At 41.1% G+C, this 22,924-nt stretch overlaps 1 protein-coding gene and 1 long non-coding RNA gene across 4 annotated transcripts in view; one reads left to right on the top strand and one right to left on the bottom strand.

The window, feature by feature from the left end:
• LOC307209174 overlaps positions 1-771 on the bottom strand; it is a 24,342-nt gene extending 23,571 nt beyond the window's left edge. Inside the window, exon 1 of the long non-coding RNA XR_013835379.1 lies at positions 701-771. This is a non-coding gene — a long non-coding RNA (uncharacterized lncRNA). The remainder of the gene's footprint in view (positions 1-700) is intronic.
• Positions 485-22,924, top strand: KBTBD8 (kelch repeat and BTB domain containing 8). Of its 3 annotated transcripts, none has more exons than XM_079963261.1 (4): positions 485-614; positions 7,537-7,747; positions 10,378-11,492; positions 18,256-22,924. In XM_079963261.1, the coding sequence occupies exons 2-4, from the start codon at positions 7,599-7,601 to the stop codon at positions 18,717-18,719; spliced, it is 1,728 nt and encodes a 575-aa protein (XP_079819387.1). In that variant the 5' UTR covers positions 485-614; positions 7,537-7,598; the 3' UTR covers positions 18,720-22,924. The 3 variants fall into 3 exon arrangements, with proteins under 3 accessions (XP_079819387.1, XP_079819389.1, XP_079819388.1); XM_079963263.1 differs by lacking the exon at positions 485-614 and adding an exon at positions 823-882; XM_079963262.1 differs by lacking the exon at positions 485-614 and adding an exon at positions 1,868-1,909.

The following is a 22,924-nucleotide window of genomic DNA, read 5'->3' as shown; positions in this document are numbered from 1 at the left end:
TAAACTTGTGGACTTGACAAATATATCGCGCACGTGTGTGTATATATATATTCACACATACATATAATATATGTCATATTTATGTATACATAAATTAATAATGCTGTGAACTGCCCTGAGATCCTGGGATGAAAGGCGGTGTATACAAATTTAACCAATAAAATAAAATTAATACGAACGGCAGCAATAATAAACCACCGCACCCTTTGACCTAAAGCACCAGCCCTGGCCGAAGCACATATACCGGTCCACACTCAAGTCATCCACCACGATCTCCTCAGAGCAGCGAGCCACCCGCTTGGCGAAGAGACGCGCGTTCACTTCAGAACTACGATTCCCGAGGTGCACTGCGCGGGAGTCCCGCGGCTGCGACTGGGAAACACAACCAACCCGGCAGAACGCAGGCGACACGCACGCGCGCGCACACATATTAAAACTACAACTCCCAGCGGCGACCGAGCACTCGCCGGCCAATCCGCGCTCGCGAGCGTGCGGCGTGCCTGTGAAGTAGGGCGGGCGGGGGAGCCCGTCATTTGGCGGAGCCGACTGGAGGCCGCGCTGGCGGCGGCGTGACCCGCTCTCGACGGGAGGGTAGCCGAGGAAGGCAATAAAGGGTGTGTGTGAGAGAGAGAGACGCTTCGGAGCCCCCCCTTCTTCTTTCTCCTCCCCCCTCAGCCTCGTGGTGGGCCCACCCACTCACCCTTCCCCTCGCCCGCCCCGCAGTATGGCTGCCGTGGGAGGTGGGCGCAGCTGGGCCGGGGCCTGAAGGCGGTTGGCGTGGGGCGGGGCGCGGGGGGGGGGAGGTGGGCGCGCGAGGTAGTCCGCGAGGGGCTTTCGAGGCCTGGCTGCTGGGAGGGGCCGGGCAGCAGTTCCATTGCAAGGGTATTGCGGGGGGTGGGGTGGGGTGGGGGTGGATGCACCAAAGTGGGGGGGGGCGTTGCTGATTATATCTTTGTGAGATTGGTGTTGTTGGGTATTATTATTATTATTATTACTACTACTACTACTATTTGCGAAGTCCAAATGTGCTGGGAAGGGTTGTCAACTTAATCAAGACGCATCAGCGCCCATGGCACTTCCTTGTGCTGTGTGTGTGTGTTATTAGCTGGGTATAGACAAGTGTGGGAGGTGTCAGCCAAGAAGCCTTATGCACGCCCCCCCCACTCAGAAATAGGCCCCACTGTGCTCACTAGGGCTTGCTGGCAGGTAAGTGTTTGTGTGTGTGTGTGTAGGTTAGCAGCCCCAGTTAGTTAGGCAGGTTTTGAATTCATTTAAGCATTTGTGTGGGTAGGACAGCGGCAGTTTTGAATTGGATAAGTGGCCCTTGGGTTTTGGGGTGGGCATGGGTGGGGTCTGACTCGCCACAGGTGCCATCTTGGAAGAGGCATCGCTTCCCGTTGTGTAGGAAGGAGGGCTGGGGGTGCTGGGACGAGGTAAAATGATAATAATTAGAAGGAGCCTCTCCAAACATCTCTTATCTCTGGCGCGCACATGCCAATGTCTGTGAGCAACAGGGTCTGGATTTGGAGGTTGCGTAGCTGAAATGCATAGGACTTTGTCAATATGCAGCATTTCTGTGTCATGAATGTACAGTGGTACCTCGGGTTACATACGCTTCAGGTTACAGACTCCGCTAACCCAGAAATAGTGCTTCAGGTTAAGAACTTTGCTTCAGGATGAGAACAGAAATTGTGCTCTGGCGGCATGGCGGCAACGGGAGGCCCCATTAGCTAAAGTGGTACCTCAGGTTAAGAACAATTTCAGGTTAAGAACGGACCTCCAGAACGAATTAAGTACTTAACCCGAGGTACCACTATACATGTAAATTGAGTTAAGTGGCTTGAAGATATGTTTCCTCTGTAGGGTCCTGGGGCATGTGGAAACAGGGAGGACCTGGATGAGGCAATTGGTGAGTGCACTAGATATCATTAAATGACTAGACACTTCTCTGAGACAGTAGATGAATTCACTGTCAAATGCAGAATTGTTCAGTTATTGTCAAGAATCTACAAAATGCAGTTGCCATAGTTGCTTGGCAAGCATTATCAACCCCAACCCCAACCCCCAACTATATCATGAAGATTGGCTGTGATTTCAAGCTGCACTTTCTGGGCACGTAGAACACCTTCCAAACTGTCTCCATTGTAGGATTGCTTTCCAAGAACAGGCAATTGTGGACTCATGTTAAATTTCTGTCCCACTTTTTGAAGAAAAAGGCTCCCAAAAGGTCAACTACAACAACAACAACATTATTACTTGTACCCCACCCATCTGGCTGAATTTCCTCAGCCACGTGGTATTCAAGCAATACAATATAGCATACAAATTGATACCAGCCATCTCCTTAAAATATTGAATGAAAAATCTGCAAGGCAGAGAGATCTTCCCAAAAACCAGCCCTGACCCACAAATGCTGGAAGAGATCAGGAATAAACTCTTCAGAGGCGCCTTGTAGGGGTCGATAGGGCAGAACTTCAAAGACTGAAAGTTTGTGTGAGTGGTTGTCTCAGCAGACATAAAACTTGGGCAGGGTAAGTCAGTTACTGTGCAAGAGATAGGTGAAGTATCATGTAAGAATTCTCAGACTTGATAGTGGAAGTAGAAGTATCCAGATTAAGAGTGTTTTGATAGTAGAATGGGATTTGTAATATGTTTAAATACCCAATCTTCCCCTCTGGGAATTCTGCTTGCTTTGTTGCTTTAACAAAAGGTTGCTTAATTGTTACTTTTCTTGGCACTCCTTGCAAGATTTTTATGCTTGGTTGTCTTTTTTCGTTATGTACTAAGGTTGTGGCATAGATTTTAAAGATAATTAGATTAAATGCAATTTATGTCAGTTTTTTTAGATCTTATCACAGAGGTAAAATGCATAATAGGTCTTTCAGGGCTTTTATTTTATTTTTGTCAGTTGGTTACAAAGATTAGCCTATTTCCAATCCATATTAAGTTTTGCTCTAGCCAGCATTGAATGGTGAAGAATCATAAGCAGGTTTACTTCCCCAATACAGAATTGTTTCTCATAGTACAGAAGTGGCATATGATTAAAGCTTTAATTATGAACCAAAACTGCAAATCACTTACTACAGCGGTACCTCAGGTTACAAACTTAATTCGTTCCTGGGGTCCGTTCTTAACCCGAAACCGTTCTTAAACTGAGGTGTTTTTTCGCTAATGGGGCCTCCTGCTGCTGCCACCACGTGATTTCCGTTCTCATCCTGGGGCAAAGTTTATAACCCAAGGTACTACTTCCGGGTTAGCAGAGTTTGTAACTCAAGGTGTTTGTAACCTGAGGTACCACTGTACAGTGGTACCTCGGGTTACATATACTTCAGGTTACATACGCTTCAGGTTACAGACTCCGCTAACCCAGAAATATTACCTCGGGTTAAGAGCTTTGCTTCAGGATGAGAACAGAAATCGTGCTCCGGCGATTTGCTTCAGGATGAGAACAGAAATCGTGCTCCGGCGGCAGCAGAAGGCCCCATTAGCTAAAGTGGTGCTTCAGGTTAAGAACAGTTTCAGGTTAAGAACGGACCTCTGGAACTAATTAAGTACCTAACCCGAGGTACCACTGTATCTAAGCATTTGGAAACTCTACCAATACACAGAGAGCTCTGACTTGGAGCTAAAGATGAAAGAGGAGTAAGGTAAGAAAACCCAACTCTTGCTTCCAACCTTATAATCAGGCTATCTGTTTTCAATAAATATGAGGAAGACAAGCAAACATAATGCCTGGGGAGGTCTTATTATGGCCTGTTGGGGTTTTAAAAATGTATTACTTCTGCTGCACTTAATACAAATTCCTGATTTTGGGGATTACAAATTGATACCATTACATCAATCCCCTTGCCCTAGTATTAGTTGCCTCAGTACTAACGTCTTATCCCTGTCCCCAACCCCCCTTTAAAAAAAATTAGCAGTGTAGGAGCTAGGAACATGGTGTCTTTGGCTTTGACAGAAATGCTTAGTTTGCCATGATGAAGGAATTAGTAGTTCTTTTACGTTTAAGAAAAGTCAAGGCCAAGGTTCTTGTTTCAACATTCTACTTTTAACAGTGGCTGTTCAGATACTACTGGGAAGTCCAGGGACAGAGCATGAGTACAACAGAGTGCAAGGTTTATGGAGATTAAGCAACTGGCCGCATCCCCCATGAAAATTGATTATTTTCGAGAACAGGCCCCTAAGCATCAGTTGAGTTCCAGCTGCTGCCAATCAGTAGACAATACAAATCTAGGTGGACCATTGTTTTGACTTTGTATAAGGCATCTTCTTGTTTTTATCAGTCAGGTGTTTAATTCTGCTGATCTACTTTGTTAGTTACAATTTCTAATTCTGCTGATCTAATTCTAAGTTCTTCCGCTTATGAAGAAAAAGTTCTTTTTTTATGAAAATAGGAAAACATATTCATGACTTGGGCATTGTAAACAGCAAATGAATGAATGGTAGGGCATGGATAAATGATGCAGTCATAGTGAAGTGAATACATCCAGTAGATCTACATTGTTGTGGAGTCTCATAATGTTCTCATTCCCAAGTATATATTGTACAAGCTTCATTTTAGCTGAAGGCATGAGAGGGGTTGAGATTCTTGTTTGACTGCTTTGTGTAAAGTGATTAATAATTATGGAGTGATTTTTAAAAATTGTTTAGAGCTGTAGTTCTCAACCTTTTCAGACCTGAGACCCACCTTTAGCCCAGACATGCATTTGGGGACCTTTTCTATATTAAATTTGTACTGTGGTAGCTCTAATTTTGCACCCACCTTAGGTCAGATTAATGTTACAGGATCCTGTTTCACCAGTAGGGCTGGGTGATATCTTGTTTTCAACAACGCAATATATCACCAGCTAAATTTCCTGATATCTCCTGCCAACCTAACAGTTCGGAAGCACGCCAGTGCAAGTAGATATATAGGAACCGCTGTGGCGGGAAGGTAAACGGCATTTCCGTGTGCTCTGGTTTCCATCACGGTGTCCCCTTGCACCAGAAGCGGCTTAGTCATGCTAACCACATGACCCGGAAAGCTGTTTGTGGACAAACGCCAGCTCCCTCGGCCTGAAAGCGAGATGAGCGCTGCACCCCATAGTCGCCTTTGACTGGACTTAACTATCCAGGGGTCCTTTACCTTTTCACCTATATCACAATATATGCAGTGGTGGAGGGTCTTGTCACGCCTCCCTGAGGTGGCAGAGGGTCTCGCCATCCCTCCCTGCATCGGCGGAGGGTGTGTCCTGCTTACCCGCAGCCGGCGCAGGTTTTGCTGTGCCTTCCCGTGGCAGCAGAGCGTCCCACTGTACCTCCTCGCAGAGGGTGCACCACACTTCCCTGCAGCAGCTGAGGGCCTTCACGAGGCTCCCTGGATGGTGGAGGGCCTTAAAATGTAAGGAAGTAGTAGATTTAATAAAAGATATTAAATAAACTTCTATATATTATATTTTCAACTAATTTATGAGTAGTTTAAGTGATTTACTAGTCAAGTTGCATCTGTTTCCTCACTCAGAGGTCTAAGTGGAATCTGCATGCATGTCTCAGAGTTCAACTAAACTTTCCTGGGAGTAAGCCCCATTGAATTCAGTAGGACTTGCTTGTGAGTAGACACACATTTGCTTTCACTGGTTACTGGAAAATACACTCCTCATCATTCTCACACAGTACCCAACCTCCCATTTCATCATAAGGCAGCCAGCTAAATCTTCTTCCCTCTGCCCCCCCCCCAGAAGGCACCCCCAAAAGCTCCCATCCCACCAATTCTCCCTTTTTATCAAAGGGAGGGAGAGAGGGAGGGCAAGCAAGCAAACAAAAAGATAGTCTCCTTTACATTCTAAAAAGCACCCCTCCTTCTTAAGAGGAAACCAACAACTTAAACACCTCCAGAAAATAAAAATAAAAACTCTTCCTCTTTTTTTCACTGGTGAGGAAAGAAAGAAGTGCTTTCCAGTTCTCTGGTTACTTTGCCTCTTTGATTGTCTAGCTGTGGAATTGTTTGCAGGCTCTGCATGATTAGCTGAGCTCTAAGTGGAAAGATACTGGTGAAGCTGAAAGAGTTTGCTGGTTTGTGTGAGGGCTTATTGTCATTTTTTATTGGTTAGGAGGGTGAGGGAGAGAACAAAAAATGCTGGGGACAGTGCCTGCAAATTATCTGCAAAGTATGGTTCAGTTGAGCAACCCGTGGGAAGCCGTTAACTCTTCAGCTTTTGTTCAATGGTATATTGCCTTGTTGAAACACTTACAATGATGTTATTTCAATACAATTCAACATATTGTGATTTATTGCATAGCCCTGTTCACCAGCTGAAGATTACTGGTTCATAGTATCTGAATATATGGGAAGAATGGACCCTGGTTTCATTCAATCTAAATCTGAACCCTAAGAACTCTGGTGTTCTGTGGGGACAGGATGAAGAAAATGTTTGAAGCGTTCCTCTCTGAAATTTTTGTGGATGGTTAAAATTGTAGCTTTCAAAACAAAAATGAGATTTCATTATTATAGAGCACCTTTAATTTTTTATTTTTATTGCATGGTGTAGTATGTTCTTAACGCCTGTAACGTCGTTCTGTAATAATGGAAGCTTAGCCCTCTTAATCCTATTGTTAGATGCTGATGTGAGACAACTCTGGCATGTCTTTAAAAAGTTGTAGAAAATTCATCCAGCCCACTCTTCTCTGTTGAGAAAGTGTCACTATGTCCAATATATAAAACAGCTTTCAATTCCAGTTGGCGTGGTTACTGGAAGTCTGTGAGTGTTTCAGTTTTAGATACACTGGGATAAGTAAAAAACCAATTGAACCCTCTTAACTTCATCAGGACCAACTGTTGGGTTGCTGCTGGACCTGAGGTGGGTTGCAAAAGTCGCACTGCCACCATGCAAATATGATTTAAAAAAATAAATAAAGGATTGCCCAAATTTAAGAAGAAATGAAAGTCCACAATGGTTTCAGTTCTTTCAGTACAGGAATTTAATTTTAGAAAATTCACAGAATAGTACTTTGAAGAAACCCTTTGCCAACCTTTGAGTTGCTGCTAAATCAGTGAAGTGCTGATGGGTTAAGAAGCTGGCGTGTTATTAAATTTACCAGAGTTTGCTTTAAAACAAGATCTGTGGTTCGAATGTGGCACTAAGCTGGGATCACTGAAAAGTGAAACTCTTCCAAAAGTTGCAGTTCTTGTTGTATCAGGGATGTGAGTGGGTGGGAGTGTGCAAGGCTGATGCTTTGCTTGGGCTTGTTCATGCTCATCCATGTGATGTTAAACCATGGTTTAATGTGTACTGAATCTTTTGCCTAAGAGATGTATAGAATTCTACCACAAGGTGACTGATGAAAAAAGAAATCTGTAAGGCCTAGTATGTGTTGTAGCTTGTGTGAAGTCTTGGGAAGGCATCTTAATCTGCTCCTGTCTCCTTCAAGGTGTAAGAACTAGTGTTCACAACGTATAAAATATGACTTGTTTCTTGATCCATGAAAACAATGCAAGAAGATTGTGAGTCTTTTCTTTTTACTCTGTGCTAAGTTTTATTTGTTTCAATGTTTTACCAGAACCAAGCAAGTTTTCACAAATATTGAATGGAACTCCTGTTTCAAGCACAGCCAGCGTTGGGATGGATCCCTCCCATGCTTGTAGCATTCTCCAGCAGCTCAAAGCAATGTATGATGAAAGACAGCTGACAGATATTGTGGTGGAAGTAGATCATGGGAAAACTTTTTCTTGTCATCGGAATGTTCTTGCAGCAATCAGTCCTTACTTCAGGTACATTTTGAGAGCAATGCATTGTGTTAATGTTCCATGCATTACATTTTAGCTGTTGCATTCAATATTAATGTGCAGACATTCATTTAAGGTTTAGGAATAATGGCAGTAGAAGTTTGTGCATTACAAACTTCTGGATTGATTAATCATGTTTCCGTATCTATGAAATGTGATTTATTCATTTTCACCAAACTTATTCTCCAGGCAAATGTTCTACTAACCAGTTGAATAAATGAGGTAGACTGTGGTATTATAAATATATGAAGTATTGCTAATTTGCAAGAGTGCTTTACAGCCTTGGGCATTCGGCCTTGTATTATGCTCAGAGTGAGGCCGCTATTATTATTATTATTATTATTATTATTATTAATTGAATTTATATGCTGCCCTATATCTGGAGGTCTAGTTTTGCCACTAGGGAAATGTATAGTGATCACAACTTAAATGTTCAATCTGACAGGTATGGAATTGGCAAAAAAGAGGTGGTATTCAGTTCTTGTGTTGGGTTATTTAGTGTTGACTATGTAATGAATACATTGAAAAGAAAAAGAAAAAGAAATAATTGACAGTTTTTGCTTAGAAGTAATGAGTTTCTCAGGCAATTATAATTGGTTGCTGGTGTAATGTGATTTCAGATAGGTTGCAACAGTGAATATAGCCTTACTATTTATTTATTTTGATTTTATATCTTGCCCTTCTTCCCAAAGGCGAAGAAATACACTATTTTAAAAAATATTGCACATGGTTGGAAGAATGGAACTATATTTGCTTGCATTCCAGCAAACTTTGCATGCCACTGTGTTATGCTGAAGAATGGAAAGACAGTTGCCTGGTTGACAGAAATCATGCCTAGGCTTTGTTTATGGCGCTAAGTTGTTAGGTCATAGCACATGAAAAAATAAGGCTTCTGACTGAACAGCAGCAAACATAAACCAAGAAAAATATGCCAAGGGCTGCTTTCCACTAGGGAAAATAGGGTCTCCTCCTTTGTCCACCAAGCTGTTCTACCACTCTAAAAATCTGGAGAAGGTACATCTGTGTAAAAAAAAAAAAAACAGACCTAAGATCTCTGTCCAGTTTCAGGTTCTGCACCAGTGCTACCACATTTCTCTCTATCCCTTCATGGGTTTGTCACTGAGCGAAACTGCAGACAAAAAAGGAATGCATTATTCCTGTCCAGTCTGAAATTGCTGATGAAGGAAAGGAGATGAAATGAGGCAACTGAGTAAATGGGGACCATGTAAGTAAAATACAAACTTAGAGCTCTCCCACTGCACCCTAGTTCCTATTTGATATTTGCACCATTGGCTCTTTGTGGCTGGGAAAGTTTGTCTACCCTTAAGTTTACTATACCAATTTTGATTTGAGAGCTTCCCTTTCCCCCTTTCTTCTTTTTGATCCCTAATAAAGAGGTATGTAGCTGGAAGCCTCTTTTCTGTTTCTTCCCCCTTCTGCCCATTATGTTGAAACAGACTAAAGTACAGTGGTGCCCCGCAAGACGAATGCCTCGCAAGACGGAAAACTCGCTAGATGAAAGAGTTTTCTGTTTTGGAGGTGCTTCGCAAAATGAATTTCCTATGGGCTTGCTTCGCAAGACGAAAATGTCTTGCGAGTTCCTGCGGGGTTTTTTCCCTCCCCCCCCCCTTTTTCTAAGCCGCTAAGCCGCTAAAAGCCGCTAAACCACTAATAGTGCTAATCCGCTAAGCCGTCAATGGGCTTGCTTCGCAAGACGAAAAAACCGCTAGACGAAGAGAATCGCGGAACGGATTCTTTTCGTCTTGCGAGGCACCACTGTAAACAGTTTCAAAATAAGATGACTTTAGGCAATTTCAACAAAGCTGAATTATTCCTGTTAGCTCCTCCTACAAGAATATTTGTTACACAGAAAATTAGTTCAGTCCATTTTTACCTCCTTACACTTCCTAGCTCAAGGAAGTTGTGGGTATCCTCAGTGGAAGAAAAATGGCAAAACTGGTTGCTTTCAAGCCCCGTGAGTATTTTATATTGCATCAAAACTAATCCAACTTGGAACAGTAGAAACTGCTTGTACATTTAAGAACTTTATTAACTTAATCGTTTAAATCAGGGGTGGGAGGCTCTTTTTCTGTAGGGTCATTCACTGTGCTGAACCTAGGCTTGGCAGTGTGGATGTGGCTGCTTGTCTATGTTAGGCAGTTACTCTGGTCATGTATGTAGTTGTGGTCTGCTAATGCAGCTTCACAAAGTTGCATTGCTGCAATATGCAACTATAGCAGCACATTTAATTCATTACCACAGGAGTCAGACTATTTAGCATGAACTGCTGGGAACAGCAACGTAGGTGGTATATAATATATAGCTATTCACTGCAGTGGTTGCAAAAGAAACCTTGCTTGCCTTGTGTTGCAATCCCTGCCCTGAGCAATAGCATGCATATTTGTATACCATCAGTGGATGGTGGCTCAATAGAAGTCAGAAGTCTGTTCAGTTGTCTGAGTTAATTGTTTGAGCCAGCAATCTAAGATTAGAAATGTGACTGGTATTCTACAAAAACCAAACCCATTAGGTAATTGTTAATACAAAGATTAGCTTACTGTTGGCATGTTAACAGTAGTTCCTTATAAATAACTCTGCATATTTTTCTTTTGTAGATCAATGTTCACTAGTGGCCTTACTGAGAGTACCCAGAAAGAAGTTCGGATTGTTGGTGTTGAAGCAGAGTCCATGCATTTAGTACTGAACTATGCATATACCTCCAGAGTAACACTGACAGAGGCCAATGTCCAAGCTTTGTTCACTGCAGCTAGTATCTTCCAGATCCCTTCTATCCAGGACCAGTGTGCTAAATACATGATCAGTCATTTGGATCCTCAGAACTCCATTGGAGTGTTTATCTTTGCTGATCATTATGGGCATCAGGAACTGAAAGTGAGCTCACAAGATTACATTCGTAAAAAGTTCCTGAGTGTCACCAAAGAACAAGAGTTTCTCCAACTGAGGAAAGACCAACTCATAAGCATACTGGACAGCAATGATTTAAACGTCGACAAGGAAGAGCATGTCTATGAAAGCATTATAAGATGGTTTGAACATGAACCCAACAAAAGAGAAGTCCACTTGCCGGAAATTTTTGCCAAATGCATCCGCATGCCCCTGTTGGATGAAGCATTCGTAGAGAAAATTCCTCCCATGTTTGCACAGGCTATAGCCCAAAACTGTGTACAGAAAGGAGAAAGTAGTGCCAATGGCTATACCCAACGGCTTGGAATGACCGCTTCAGAAATGATCATCTGCTTTGATGCTGCCCACAAACACTCAGGAAAGAAGCAAACAGTGCCTTGTTTAGATTCCGTCACAGGGAGAGTGTTCAAACTATGCAAACCACCCAATGATTTGCGGGAAGTGGGGATTCTTGTGTCTCCCGACAATGACATTTACATTGCTGGAGGGTACAGACCAAGCAGCAGTGAGGTCTCCATAGACCACAGGGCAGAAAGTGACTTCTGGATGTATGATCATTCAGGCAATAGATGGATCCCTAAGACTCCACTGCTTCGTGCCAGAATAGGCTGCAAACTGGTTCATTGCTGTGGTAAATTGTATGCAATAGGTGGTCGGGTGTATGAAGGAGATGGGCGCAACTCCCTGAAATCTGTGGAGTGTTATGATGGCCGAGAGAACTGCTGGACAGCTGTCTGTCCAATGCCTGTAGCAATGGAGTTTCATAATGCTGTGGAATATAAAGACAATATCTATGTTTTACAGGGTAAGGTGCTTTGTGTCCCTGTGGTATATGTGTGGGAGCATCTACAAGTGGAATGTTTCACAGAAAAGTTCTCATTCAGGCCTTTACTTCTGAATAACTTTATTGAGGGTTATAGCTTGTATAAAGGAAAGTTTCTACTTATGTCCACCTAAACTGTAGGCAAAGGGAAGATAATTACTCGGTGACCTATGTATTGCCTGCTTTTTTATCTTGGGTAATACTAGATAATGCTAGTTTGTATCCATTGCTTAGCATTGGTTTGACACATACCGTCAGTAGTTATTACTTGATGGGGGAGAAAAATGGTATTGTGTGTAGTTGATGTTATAACATATTCCACTACAGTGGTGCCTCGCAAGACGAAAAGAATCCGTTCCGCGATTCTCTTCGTCTAGCGGTTTTTTAGTCTTGCGAAGCAAGCCCATTGACGGCTTAGCGGATTAGCGCTATTAGCAGCTTTTAGCGGCTTAGCAGATAAGCGGATAAGCGGCTTAGAGGCTTAGAAAAAGGGGGGGGGGAAGGGGGAAAAACCCGCAGGAACTCGCGAGACATTTTCGTCTTGCAAAGCAAGCCCATAGGAAATTCGTTTTGCGAAGCACCTCCAAAACGGAAAACGCTTTCGTCTAGCGAGTTTTCCGTCTTGCGAGGCATTCGTCTTGCGGGGCACCACTGTACTTAAGAGTCATGGTAGAATGTACTGGGATTGCTGTCCACAACACAAAGTGAATGATTTCAGGAAACACGAGCAGCATTATTGACTGGGCCATAGCTCAGAGGTTGAGTATATGGCTTGAATGTGGACAGTCCTAGATTTAATTCCTAACAATACTAGTGAAAAGGACTTTGGGTAGCAAGGCTGGCAAAGACCTGTCACTGTGTGAGGACCTGGGAAGTTACTGTCATTCAGAAAAGACTAGTCTGATTAGGTATAAGCACTGACGTCGGGTGGAACATTTGCCAAAATGGACAATTTGTCAGAATTCTCTAGTGCTTAATTTTTCCTTGGAAAATATTCCATTTCATAAGTTCATTAGTAACAGTGATCAAATGCCAGTTGCAAATAAAATACAGTCATACCTCGGCTCCCGAACACCTTGGGAGTCGAACGTTCCGATCAAAAACCATAAGTGAGTGTTCCGGTTTTCGAATGTTCTTTCGGAAGCTGAACGTCCAATGGGGCTTCCTGCAGCCAATCGGAAGCTGCGCTTTGGAAGTTGAATGGACTTCCGGAACAGATTCTGTTCGACTTCCGAGGTACAACTGTATTATACAAGTGTGGGAGTACAAAGTTGTTGGCTTTCTTTGTTAAATGCAAGTAAAACACACTAAACTAGGTCACTCTCTAGGGCCTCAGAAAATTATCAGCACGTATTATCTTGTGCAATTTAGCCTAATTTGCATTGAGATTCCCCCCCCCCCCCCGAAACCTTGCATCACTGGGTATAAGGAAATTCTGGATCTTCTTTGCAGCACTTGACTCTGAATATGATTCTGTGATTTCTGCTCCCACTCCTAAGTATTCTTCTTTCTAATCTGTGCCACATTTTTCTAAGTTCATATGCACATTCATAAATAAGGGGAGCTGGCAATAACTAGTTATGGATGGGAAGGAATAAACTAGTCATCCTCTTTGCTTGCCCTACCTTCTATCCATCCATCCGATCCTTCTTATGCGTATATACCCCAGTGCTGCCCCTACCAACAGAACAACCTTCCTCAAGTCACCAAACCCTTGGCTTAAATAGAATTGCTCTGTTTCAAATCACTAGGTAGGCTGCCTCTATAGAAATGGCTTTTAGAGTAGCCTTGTGATGGATATTGAAGCAAACCTAGTTAATCCCGGAAATCCCTGGATTTGGTAGGAGTGTTCTGGAGATTCATGGAGACCTATAGTATAACAAGATGAGAGTGTGTGTGGAAATGGGATGGTGAAAATGGCTGAAATTAATAGTAGGATAACATGCATCTGACATTTTTATGGGATTTGATGCTCCTTTCTAAATGGATCCACACTTGGCATCAGCAGTCCCCCCACCCCCACTTTCCCCCCTAACTTTATTGTGCTGCTTCAAAGAGAGACAATAGCAGGGCAGGCAAAAAAAGGTCAGGTAGATGTAACGTACCTTCCTTTCTGTCTTGGAGGATTCATAGCACATAACATTTTAAGTCCTTATTACTGATAAAATCTGGTTCAGTCCCACCTCTTCTGTACTCTCACATTATGCAAAGTGTTTGTAGTGAGGTGGTTCCTGTAGTGAGGTGGAAAGGGTTGAAAAAGAAGCAGAATTCCTGGGAAATTGTGTTTTCCTATTACAATGGGGCTGCTGCCTGGGACTAGGCGAAAGACATTTAGACGAATACTTCTCATTCTTCCTTGACCTGAATAATAATAATAATAATAATAATGATGATTTATTTATACCCTTCCCATCCAGCTGGGTTTCCCCAGCCACTCTGGGCAGCTCCCAACAGATTAAAAACAGAATAAAACATCAAATATTAAAAGCTTCTCTAGACAGAGCTGCCTTCATACTTGGCCCTCTGGATGTTGGTTTAGCACTCCCATCATATCTGTTCATGGGCCATGATGCTGAAGGTTTCCCATCTTTCATTTTTTAAAACTGGTTTTTCATTTCAAATAATAAAACATATCCATACAAGGAAAACAGAGCTTAGCGGTTGTACAGAAAAGAATGAAATATACCAGCCGATGGTTGCAGTTTTAGACGTTCCGAGAATGGCAGTAATATGAAAGTGTCTATATGAGGCTCCATGAGTAGATGGAGGGTGAAAACCAAGTTCAATTGTCTTAACAAAGTTAACAAAAGGCTACCATGTTGTGTGGAAGGTGTGAGTCTCAGATCAATATTCCTTTTGTGAAATGGTTAATTTATCCATATGCATGATTCCCCATACTTGTGAAATCGAGGCTTCAAAAAGATTTGCATTTAAAGTAATTAGCTGCATTTAATAAATGGAGGATGAGGTCTTTATTGGTTATGTTCTTAATCTAGGGGGTAAAATTAAGAAAGCCAATTTTGGGTCTGGTTGCAGTGTTTGTTGCAACATCTAATTAATTGTTTGAAGAGCAAAAGGGAATAATTTTGGGGCAAAAACCACCACGTGTACTAGAGAGCAGGGTAAATTGCATTCTTGCCAGCAAAGGTTGATGTGTTAAGATTTTATTGTCGTTTAGTTGTGTCTGACTCTTCGTGACCCCACAGACCAGAGCACGCCAGGCACTTCTGTCTTCCACTGCCTCCCGCAGTTTGGTCAAACTCATGTTGGTAGCTTCGAGAACACTATCCAACCATCTCGTCCTCTGTCATCCCCTTCTCCTTGTGCCTTCAATCTTTCCCAACATCAGGGTCCTTTTCAGGGAGTTTTCTCTTCTCATGAGGTGGCCAAAGTATTGGAGTCCATATAATCTGTCTGGGCACATGTACCAGTGATGTGCTTTTCTCGAGTTCTAATTGAGATGGAGCCAAATGGTAGCTTAGTCCAAATTTGTTCCCAGAGTTTTTGCTCTAAGTCTCAAAAATATCTTTCCCATTTTAGTCTTCATGAAGTAAGAAGAAGGGTAGTCAATTGTGAGAGGATTTTATATAGTTGGAAGTTGATTCCCCTTCCCAGAGGGTTGGTTGAGTTGAGTAGTTGCTCAAAACTACTTAAGCTGTGTAATGCTTGAATCCTTATATTTGGCTGATTTAGAAAATTTATAATGTGTATCTCCAACCAGCCACCTGGTATATCTCCCAATATAAAATTTATTTCTGGAGCTATAAGGGCTTTTGATAAATGTAGAAGATTCTGAGTTTATATAATCCCACTGTTTCCCACTTTTCAAATGAGCCTGATTTGGCTGCTGTGCACAAGGAAGAATGTTGAGTTCTTGGGACTGAAGGAAATCAAAAGGTAAATGTTTCAGTCTCCCATATGGTCAAATCTGATTTTAGAAATGGGTTAATAATGTCTTTTGATGTCTTCTTGTTCATTTTCTGATAAGGGAGTGAATGCATAAAGTCTTGACGTATCATCCTCCTTTTTTAACCATGGGACCTTGTCTGAGCCTTGTAAAATCAAAAGAATATTGTGTCAGTAAGGGAGCAAAGTCCTTACCTTTTTAGGTTAGGTATTGCTATACCTCCTCCTTTCTTGACTATAAAGGGTTTTATGAGGTCATTGAGGTCTCTGGTTTGCAGGAATAAAATTTAGTATTTTTTGGCTAATTAATTAATGTGAGAAATGAATTGCTAAGCTCTGAATAAAGAAAGATTGTGCAGTAAGAGCATCATTTTTGCTAAAGAAACTCTACTCGGCTACAAGAATGTAAACTTAGATGATTTTTTGAGCATTATTAATTCTTTTATCAAGGCAGTAAAGTTCAATTTTTCTAGTTTTGATAGATTAGGTATATTCACTTCCAGGTATTTAAAGTAGATATTACAGAGATGCAGGCCAGTTGTTTGTGCCAGTGCATTTGTAGGTTTGGCGGGGTGTACATATACATAAACACAGATTTGGTGAAGTTAACAGTGAATCCAGATATCTTGCCATATATAGCAAATTGGTGCATAACAGACAGTAAAGAGGCTTCATAACCAGAAAGAAATAATACTTTGGCATTTTTTCCCTATACTGAAGAAATTTCACTTCAAACTCCCCCTCCCTACTGCAAAACAGGGAGTCAAGAGAGTTTATACCAGAGGATGAGCATTGCTAGGGTCCTGAAACTGTTTTTAAACTTAAACCATTTTAAAACTTGATGTGAACTATTTTCAAGAAAGGAACTGTTTATGGGCGGGTGTTGCATTTAAATGTCCTTCCTGTTCAAAATTCTAAATGTTTTATTGCTGCAGCTCTGCCTGAGAACATGTCAAGTAATGGTTTAGACTCTAGAGGGCCTCTGAGCCTAAGAAAGGTGTCCTTCCTGCTGAATATTCACACTTATGCAAAAAATGTGCAGAAAATAAAACCTCTAATCAGACTCTTGAAAACCTACAAGTGAAATAATAATACTAATCAGTCTCTTTTCTCTGCCTGTGCTCTACTTAAATGGCTCACAACTTATCCCCATTAGTAGCTGGGCTTTGCCAGTGGGGGAACCTCAGGTTACCAGGAGTCAAGAAATTAAATGAGATAAAGAGCTCACTTCAATAGGGAAACATTCAAAGGACGTCTACCAATGGTAGGAAACACTTGGAAATGTGGTTTGCAAAACAAATTGGAAAGTTTCTGACAAAGAAAGTACAGCTAGATCAGGCATAGGCAAACTTCGGCCCTCCAGATGTTTGGGACTACAATTCCCATCATCCCTGACCACTGGTCCTATTAGGGGTGATGGGAATTGTAGTCCCAAACATCTGGAGGGCCAGAGTTTGCCTATGCCTATAATCTACATGTGTACTGAAAGCTAATTTGCCTGATTTTGATATAAAGAGGTTAGACCTTGCTGGAGAGGTGCTCCAAAATAGAGACTCTGGGTCAGCACCTGTTATCCTGGAGTATTTTGAACTTTCCCAGGCAAGTGGGAAAGTAGCTATTATCAGTCTCTGTTAAATCTGCAGTAGAACAGTACAAAGAGACTTATTTCAACACTGACATTCAAAAGTAGATGTAGAACAGAATAAAAAATAAAAAGGTTGATGGAGTACAAAAGGTTGATGTAAATGTCTTTAGAAACCATGGTTTATCTTGTCAATGTATTGGCTTTACCCAAACTGTTATTGTACTGGTATTATTGATTGAAATGGTTTTAAACTGTTTTCAATACTGTACTCGTTGCAATCTGTCCTGGGACTTTAAGGTAAAAGGCATGATTAAGATGATCATAGAATCATAGAACTGTAGAGTTGGAAGGGACCACGAGGGTCATCTAGTCCAACCCCCTGCAAGGCAGGAATCTTTTGCCCAACGTGGGGCTTGAACCCATGACCCTGAGATTAAGAATCTTATGATCTACCGACTAAGATATCCCAAATGATGATGGTGGTGATGATATTCCTGTGAGTTTCAGCAAAATGTATGCTGTTCCAGGAGTCACATGTCTGACAGTGAATTAATGTGGGAAATCATAACTGTTTTCTACCTTATTAAGTTCTACATGGTGAAGTATGGCAGTGCACACCACTCAGATAGGTTTGCGATGGACAGCTCTCTGTAGTGGATAACTGGTTTTAATGAACAGCAGTGTTCATGGAATTCAGTGGTATTTAGGTAGCCCATTTAAGATTGCCACCTAAGTTAATGCAACTCACCAATAAAAATTGGGACAAATGAGTTTTCACCAGCATGTTTAATATATAAGGAAAGCATAACAATTATTATTTTAGTTTAAATTTAACTATTTAAATTCAGTTTCATCCAACTTCCTAGATAGTCAGATTATCACGGTATGAAGCAATACTGTGGAACCTGTAGCCCTCCAAATGTGGTTAGATTCCAAACTCTCAACAGGCCTTGGCTGGGGATAGTTGGGCATGTTGAAGGTTGTGGCCCTCTGTTGTTGGGTTGCATTAGGTATATATTTGGATATCTAACATAAAAGCAGCATTTCTTGCAGAGTAACCATACACAAGTCCTAGAATAATTGTATTTTAAAAATGCATTAAAAGTTTGAGACTCTTAAGCTAGGGTAACATTGTGATGAGATGTCCTTTGGAAAGCCAGAAAGGGAAATCTCTTATTCTGGACTTTGCCCAGTGTCGACTTAGAGCAAACTGTAAGTTCTTATGCTTTGGTCTCTCTTCCTTTCTCCCCCTAGGAGAATTTTTTCTCTGCTATGATCCTCGAAAAGATTACTGGGGTTTCCTAACTCCTATGACTGTGCCTAGGATCCAGGGTTTGGCAGCTGTCTACAACAACTCCATCTACTATATTGCTGGAACCTGTGGAAACCATCAGCGTATGTTTACCGTAGAGGCCTATGACATTGAGTTGAACAAGTGGACTCGAAAGAGGGATTTCCCATGTGACCAGTCCATCAATCCATACATTAAACTCGTCGTCCTCAAAAATAAACTTCATTTGTTTGTCCGAGCTACTCAAGTCACTGTTGAAGAACACGTCTTCAGAACCAGCAGGAAGAATTCTCTTTATCAGTACGATGAAGTTACTGACCAGTGGCAGAAGGTGTATGAAACCCCAGATAAGCTTTGGGATCTTGGACGTCATTTTGAATGTGCTGTTGCTAAATTGTATCCACAGTGTCTTCAGAAAGTTATTTGACTTCTTCTGTCCCCAACCCCCTCCTCCTTTCATTGGTAAAAGGCCTTAGTACTTTGGTATTTAATGGTAGCAGAAAAATCAGTTTTTAAAGAAAAAACCCAATTCAATTCTGTCAGTATTTAATGTGAGCTGAAATGGTTGGTGGTTTGTTTTTTTGGTTTTTTACATGGGGATGGGTGCTCTTTAAAGGTTGCAGTGGGAAGAAGGGAATTAGTAGTTTAGTTTCCTAATGGATGTTTTCCTGCGGTGAAAGGTGTGGGTTACGAAGTGCAATTATCAGCATTTTCTTTGCTAGAGTCATTTGATCATGTTGTTTCAGAGTGACAGTTTGACTAAAAGCAAGAGTAGGTGGATTGGGGTAACGCAGAGAGCAAAAATCTAACATGAATAGCTGAAGTGAAGAGAGCAAGTTTGAAGTGACTTATTTAAAATACGGGTAAAATCTGAGGCAATATCACTAGTTTGCTGTTTTAGATTCAGTGACAGTAAATAGACAAGTTCCTGGTCCTTTTACCTCTTCCATATGTATAAAGGTACTGAAATATTTATGTTTATAAATTATGGTAGCTACTGCAGAAATATCAAAATTTGCAGCAGAACATGAGCTACCACCTTGAAAAACGCCTCCATTAGGTGGCTGCATCACTCCTTTTCTGTGAGTTTTAGTGTGTGTGATTGTCTACTCTTGAACTTCCAGTGGCATCAGAAGAACCATTTTCTGCCAATTAAATATATAGCTTCAAAAGCAGTTGAACACATTGGTCACTCCATAAAGGGCTTAAACCCAATGGTGCTAGCACATTTTTAATACTTGTTAAGTTTGAAATGGGTCAAATGGGACTGCTAATTTACAGCACTCCATTAGTATTAATGTCTCTAATCTTAAGCATGTATCTTAGTGCTTTGTATATGAGCCTCTATTTTATTTTGACTTTTTCTTGTGAAATTTGTTCTTGCATAGAATAAGGATAGGCAAAGTATTAATGTCTGTTAGTTTGGGGAGAGTTGTTCCAGCTTTTAGAAGGTTAAGCGCTGAATGCACTTTTTTGTCCACCCTCCAGTAAGACATAACAATGTAGTTTGTGACCTCTCTTGTCATCCATAATAAGTTGAGTTAGGCTGCACTTATTTTCCCACTTACCTGGGAGGTAAACTCCATTTAACATGGAATAACTTAATTCCACGTAAACATGCATAAGATTGTATTGTGTGAGAGCTGGCTGTTGGGAAAATAATACTGAGCCATCCTTCAAAAATATGGCACATTAACTCATCACCTTATGTTTCTTTCTGTTGCCGTTTTGGCATGTGCTTGTCTTTGCAGCTGACACATTCTCATGAAACAATGGTTTCCCCCAGTCAGCTTAATGTAGAAACAGTTCTGGCTTTTGCCAGTACCGTTGGATCCTTCTAACTGTTGCCTGATTTTAAGCACTCCAGTTACTTGTTGAATAATGTGAAAGTTTGCACTACTGAGCTTTCTTTGTGTTCCAAGGGTAGCCACTTTAGGAAGTCCAGACATAAAAGCTTTTGGAACAGAGTAAGAATCCAGTACATTGAGACAAAGCCCTGGTGTTTTAAACCGTGGTTAAAAATAAACTCTGGCTTAATTGGAATGAGCACTGTGCCATTTCACTTGGTGAGCTCCTGCGGTGCTACTGGGAGGCAAGTTTGTCATGATGTCTAAACCTGGGCTGGTGGTCGGTTTCTCTCCAAACAAACAATAATTGGAAGCCAACGTTTTATTACTGGCTTGCTACTCCTGCTTTATTTTGGAGGAAAGAAAACAAGGAGCCTGTGTTCAGTTGTTATAATAACTCTAGCTTACTTACCAGCAGCACCGTGGAAATGGGGGGAGAATAAAAGAAGCACTGCATTAATTCCATGTACAAGCATGCTGCTCATTTATGTTAAGCCATAGTTGATATTTTTCTTTTATTGGCTTAGTGTCAAGTACAGACCAGGTCTAAGAAGACTTTCTAGCTTTTCATTTGGAGTGACTAAGGATTTGTTAACATCTCTTTAGGATCTAAGCATTAATAGTAGGCCTCTTACTGGCGATAACTTGCCAGGGAGAACATGTTGAGGAGCATGGTTGCTCAAGAATGAAACATGCCCTGCTTTCATCTTGATTCAATTTAAGTTCCACTTTGAAAGATGGTGACCGGCCTTATACCCAAGGATGATAACTATTTCTGACTTTATAGATACGCATGTGAGTGAAACTGTGGTTTAAAGAGATTACGTTTAGAATATTCAGTAAGTATCAACTTGTAATCCCCAACTCGTTTGTGCTAACATGATCCCACTTGAGTTTGTATGTTTTAAATCTTGCACAATACATTGAACACAACTGTGAAACTGAAAGGACAATAAAGCCTCATTCTGTTACATACCTCATCTTCCAGAGATTCAGCAAGAAGCCTTTTGTCTTTGGGTTTCTTTATGTACCATGCTTGAGGTACGGTGACCTGAACTTAAGAGACAAAATGTGCGCATCTGTCATGATGTGTTTATATTTTTTTTCCTCATTGTTGTCTCTATTAACAGCATTGAGATGTCAGGCTAGTAAACGATATAGGCTGGGTAACTAAAAAACTAATGCTTTTCTTCACTTTTCTTTGCAAAAGTTCATAACTCTACATTGCCACAATGATGCTTAATCCGTGGAGTAGCAGTACTGCAGAATTGCATGCAAAATAGTCTGTATGCCTACAGCATCTAATCTGCACCTTAGTCTCTGTGTAGCCAACTGGAGATGTGAATTGGTGCTGCAGTTTGTCTGAATGGCTCAGCAGTTTCCATTCAGCATGACAAGGCTGTCTTGTGTGCCCATGCTATTAAGAAATAGCGATGGAAAAAGAATGAAGGGCAGTGAAGTGTTCCTTTGATAGTTGAACATGAACCCAATGCTTCAAATGGTAAGGTGCAGTCAGTCTAATGCCTTAGATGCGAGTTCAAGTGCTTCTCTAAAAGGCTATGGCTTCGATGTTTAAAGCATAGTTGCTGTGACTAAATTCTGAAATAAGTTAATGGTGGGGATACTGTTCACACATATCCAGTTGCTTTCACATATTTAACTTTTCTTAATCCTTAGTTGGCTATATTTGCGCTGTTGTAAGCCTCTTAGCTGCAAACTTTCTGAAGCACCCTCCCATAAAAGTTGTTAGTATTTTATTTTTTACAAAGAAGGTGTTATGTGTCTTTAAAAAAAAAAAAGTTCTGTTGAAAATCTTTACAAGACTTGTTGCTGCTTTTTGACAATCTCCTGTATTTATTTAGTAGAAATGTCAATCTGACTTGAAATTTTAAAAAAAATAGTTTAAGTTAGCAAATGACCCTGTCATGTGATGTATAGAATATGCTGTGGTTAATTCTACAGTAGGTTTGTTCTTAATTTTCATTTTTATCTGCACTAAATACAAAGATCTTTTTTGTCTAACCATTCACACTGGGGGGTTGGGGGGTTGGTCGTAGCGTGCTTGAAAGCTAACTCTTGAATTTTTTGCCATGGGGGTGAAATACACTGAGTCTTATGCATGAATAATTTAAGCAGTTAATATTAACCAAGACATTTTAGTTGTTTACATGCTTCTAAATTATCTAGTGAAAATTGCCAGTATAAAACTTGCTTTTTAAAAATCTGATTTTAAAACGAACCCTGCACAGCATGAGAACAGACGGCAAAACTGTAATTGTGCTAAACTCTGCAGGGCTATGTTTGATCTATCTGCCCTTTTTATTGTTCTTTTAGCTTAGCTTCTTGAGACATTACTTTTCCATTTTAAATGCTTTTTTTTGGGGGGGGGGGAAACAGGCTGGAAAAACTATCCAAGTTTTATTCCAAAACTTTTTGATTTGAAGAAACACTCCGCCAAGTGCATTCTCCACTGCTTTGCCTCACAGAAATAAAAGCGGTGTTGTGTGGTGGTACTGCCTGATGGGCTGCCCCTCTACCCAACTACAGCTGGCTTTGTTGTGTGTGCAGTGCATGTAGTTTGCATAATATCAAAACTCCTTGTGTTCCAAAACCTGTTTAGAATTGACATCAGAAGTTCAGTGCTCAGGTATGTTAGTAAGAAGTACTGTAGTCCTCTGAGGGCAAATGTGTGGATTTTTTAAACATTTTGCCATAATTGCACAATTTTTGCATTTTTACTTAATGTCATGTTAATTTTTCTTATAATAAACCTGTTCAAATATGA

This window comes from Podarcis cretensis (genome assembly GCF_951804945.1).
Source record: "Podarcis cretensis genome assembly, chromosome: 2".
In the NCBI taxonomy this organism is placed as follows: domain Eukaryota; kingdom Metazoa; phylum Chordata; class Lepidosauria; order Squamata; family Lacertidae; genus Podarcis; species Podarcis cretensis.
The sequence above is the reverse complement of the archived record's forward strand: the minus strand, read 5'-3'. Positions and strand labels throughout refer to the sequence as shown.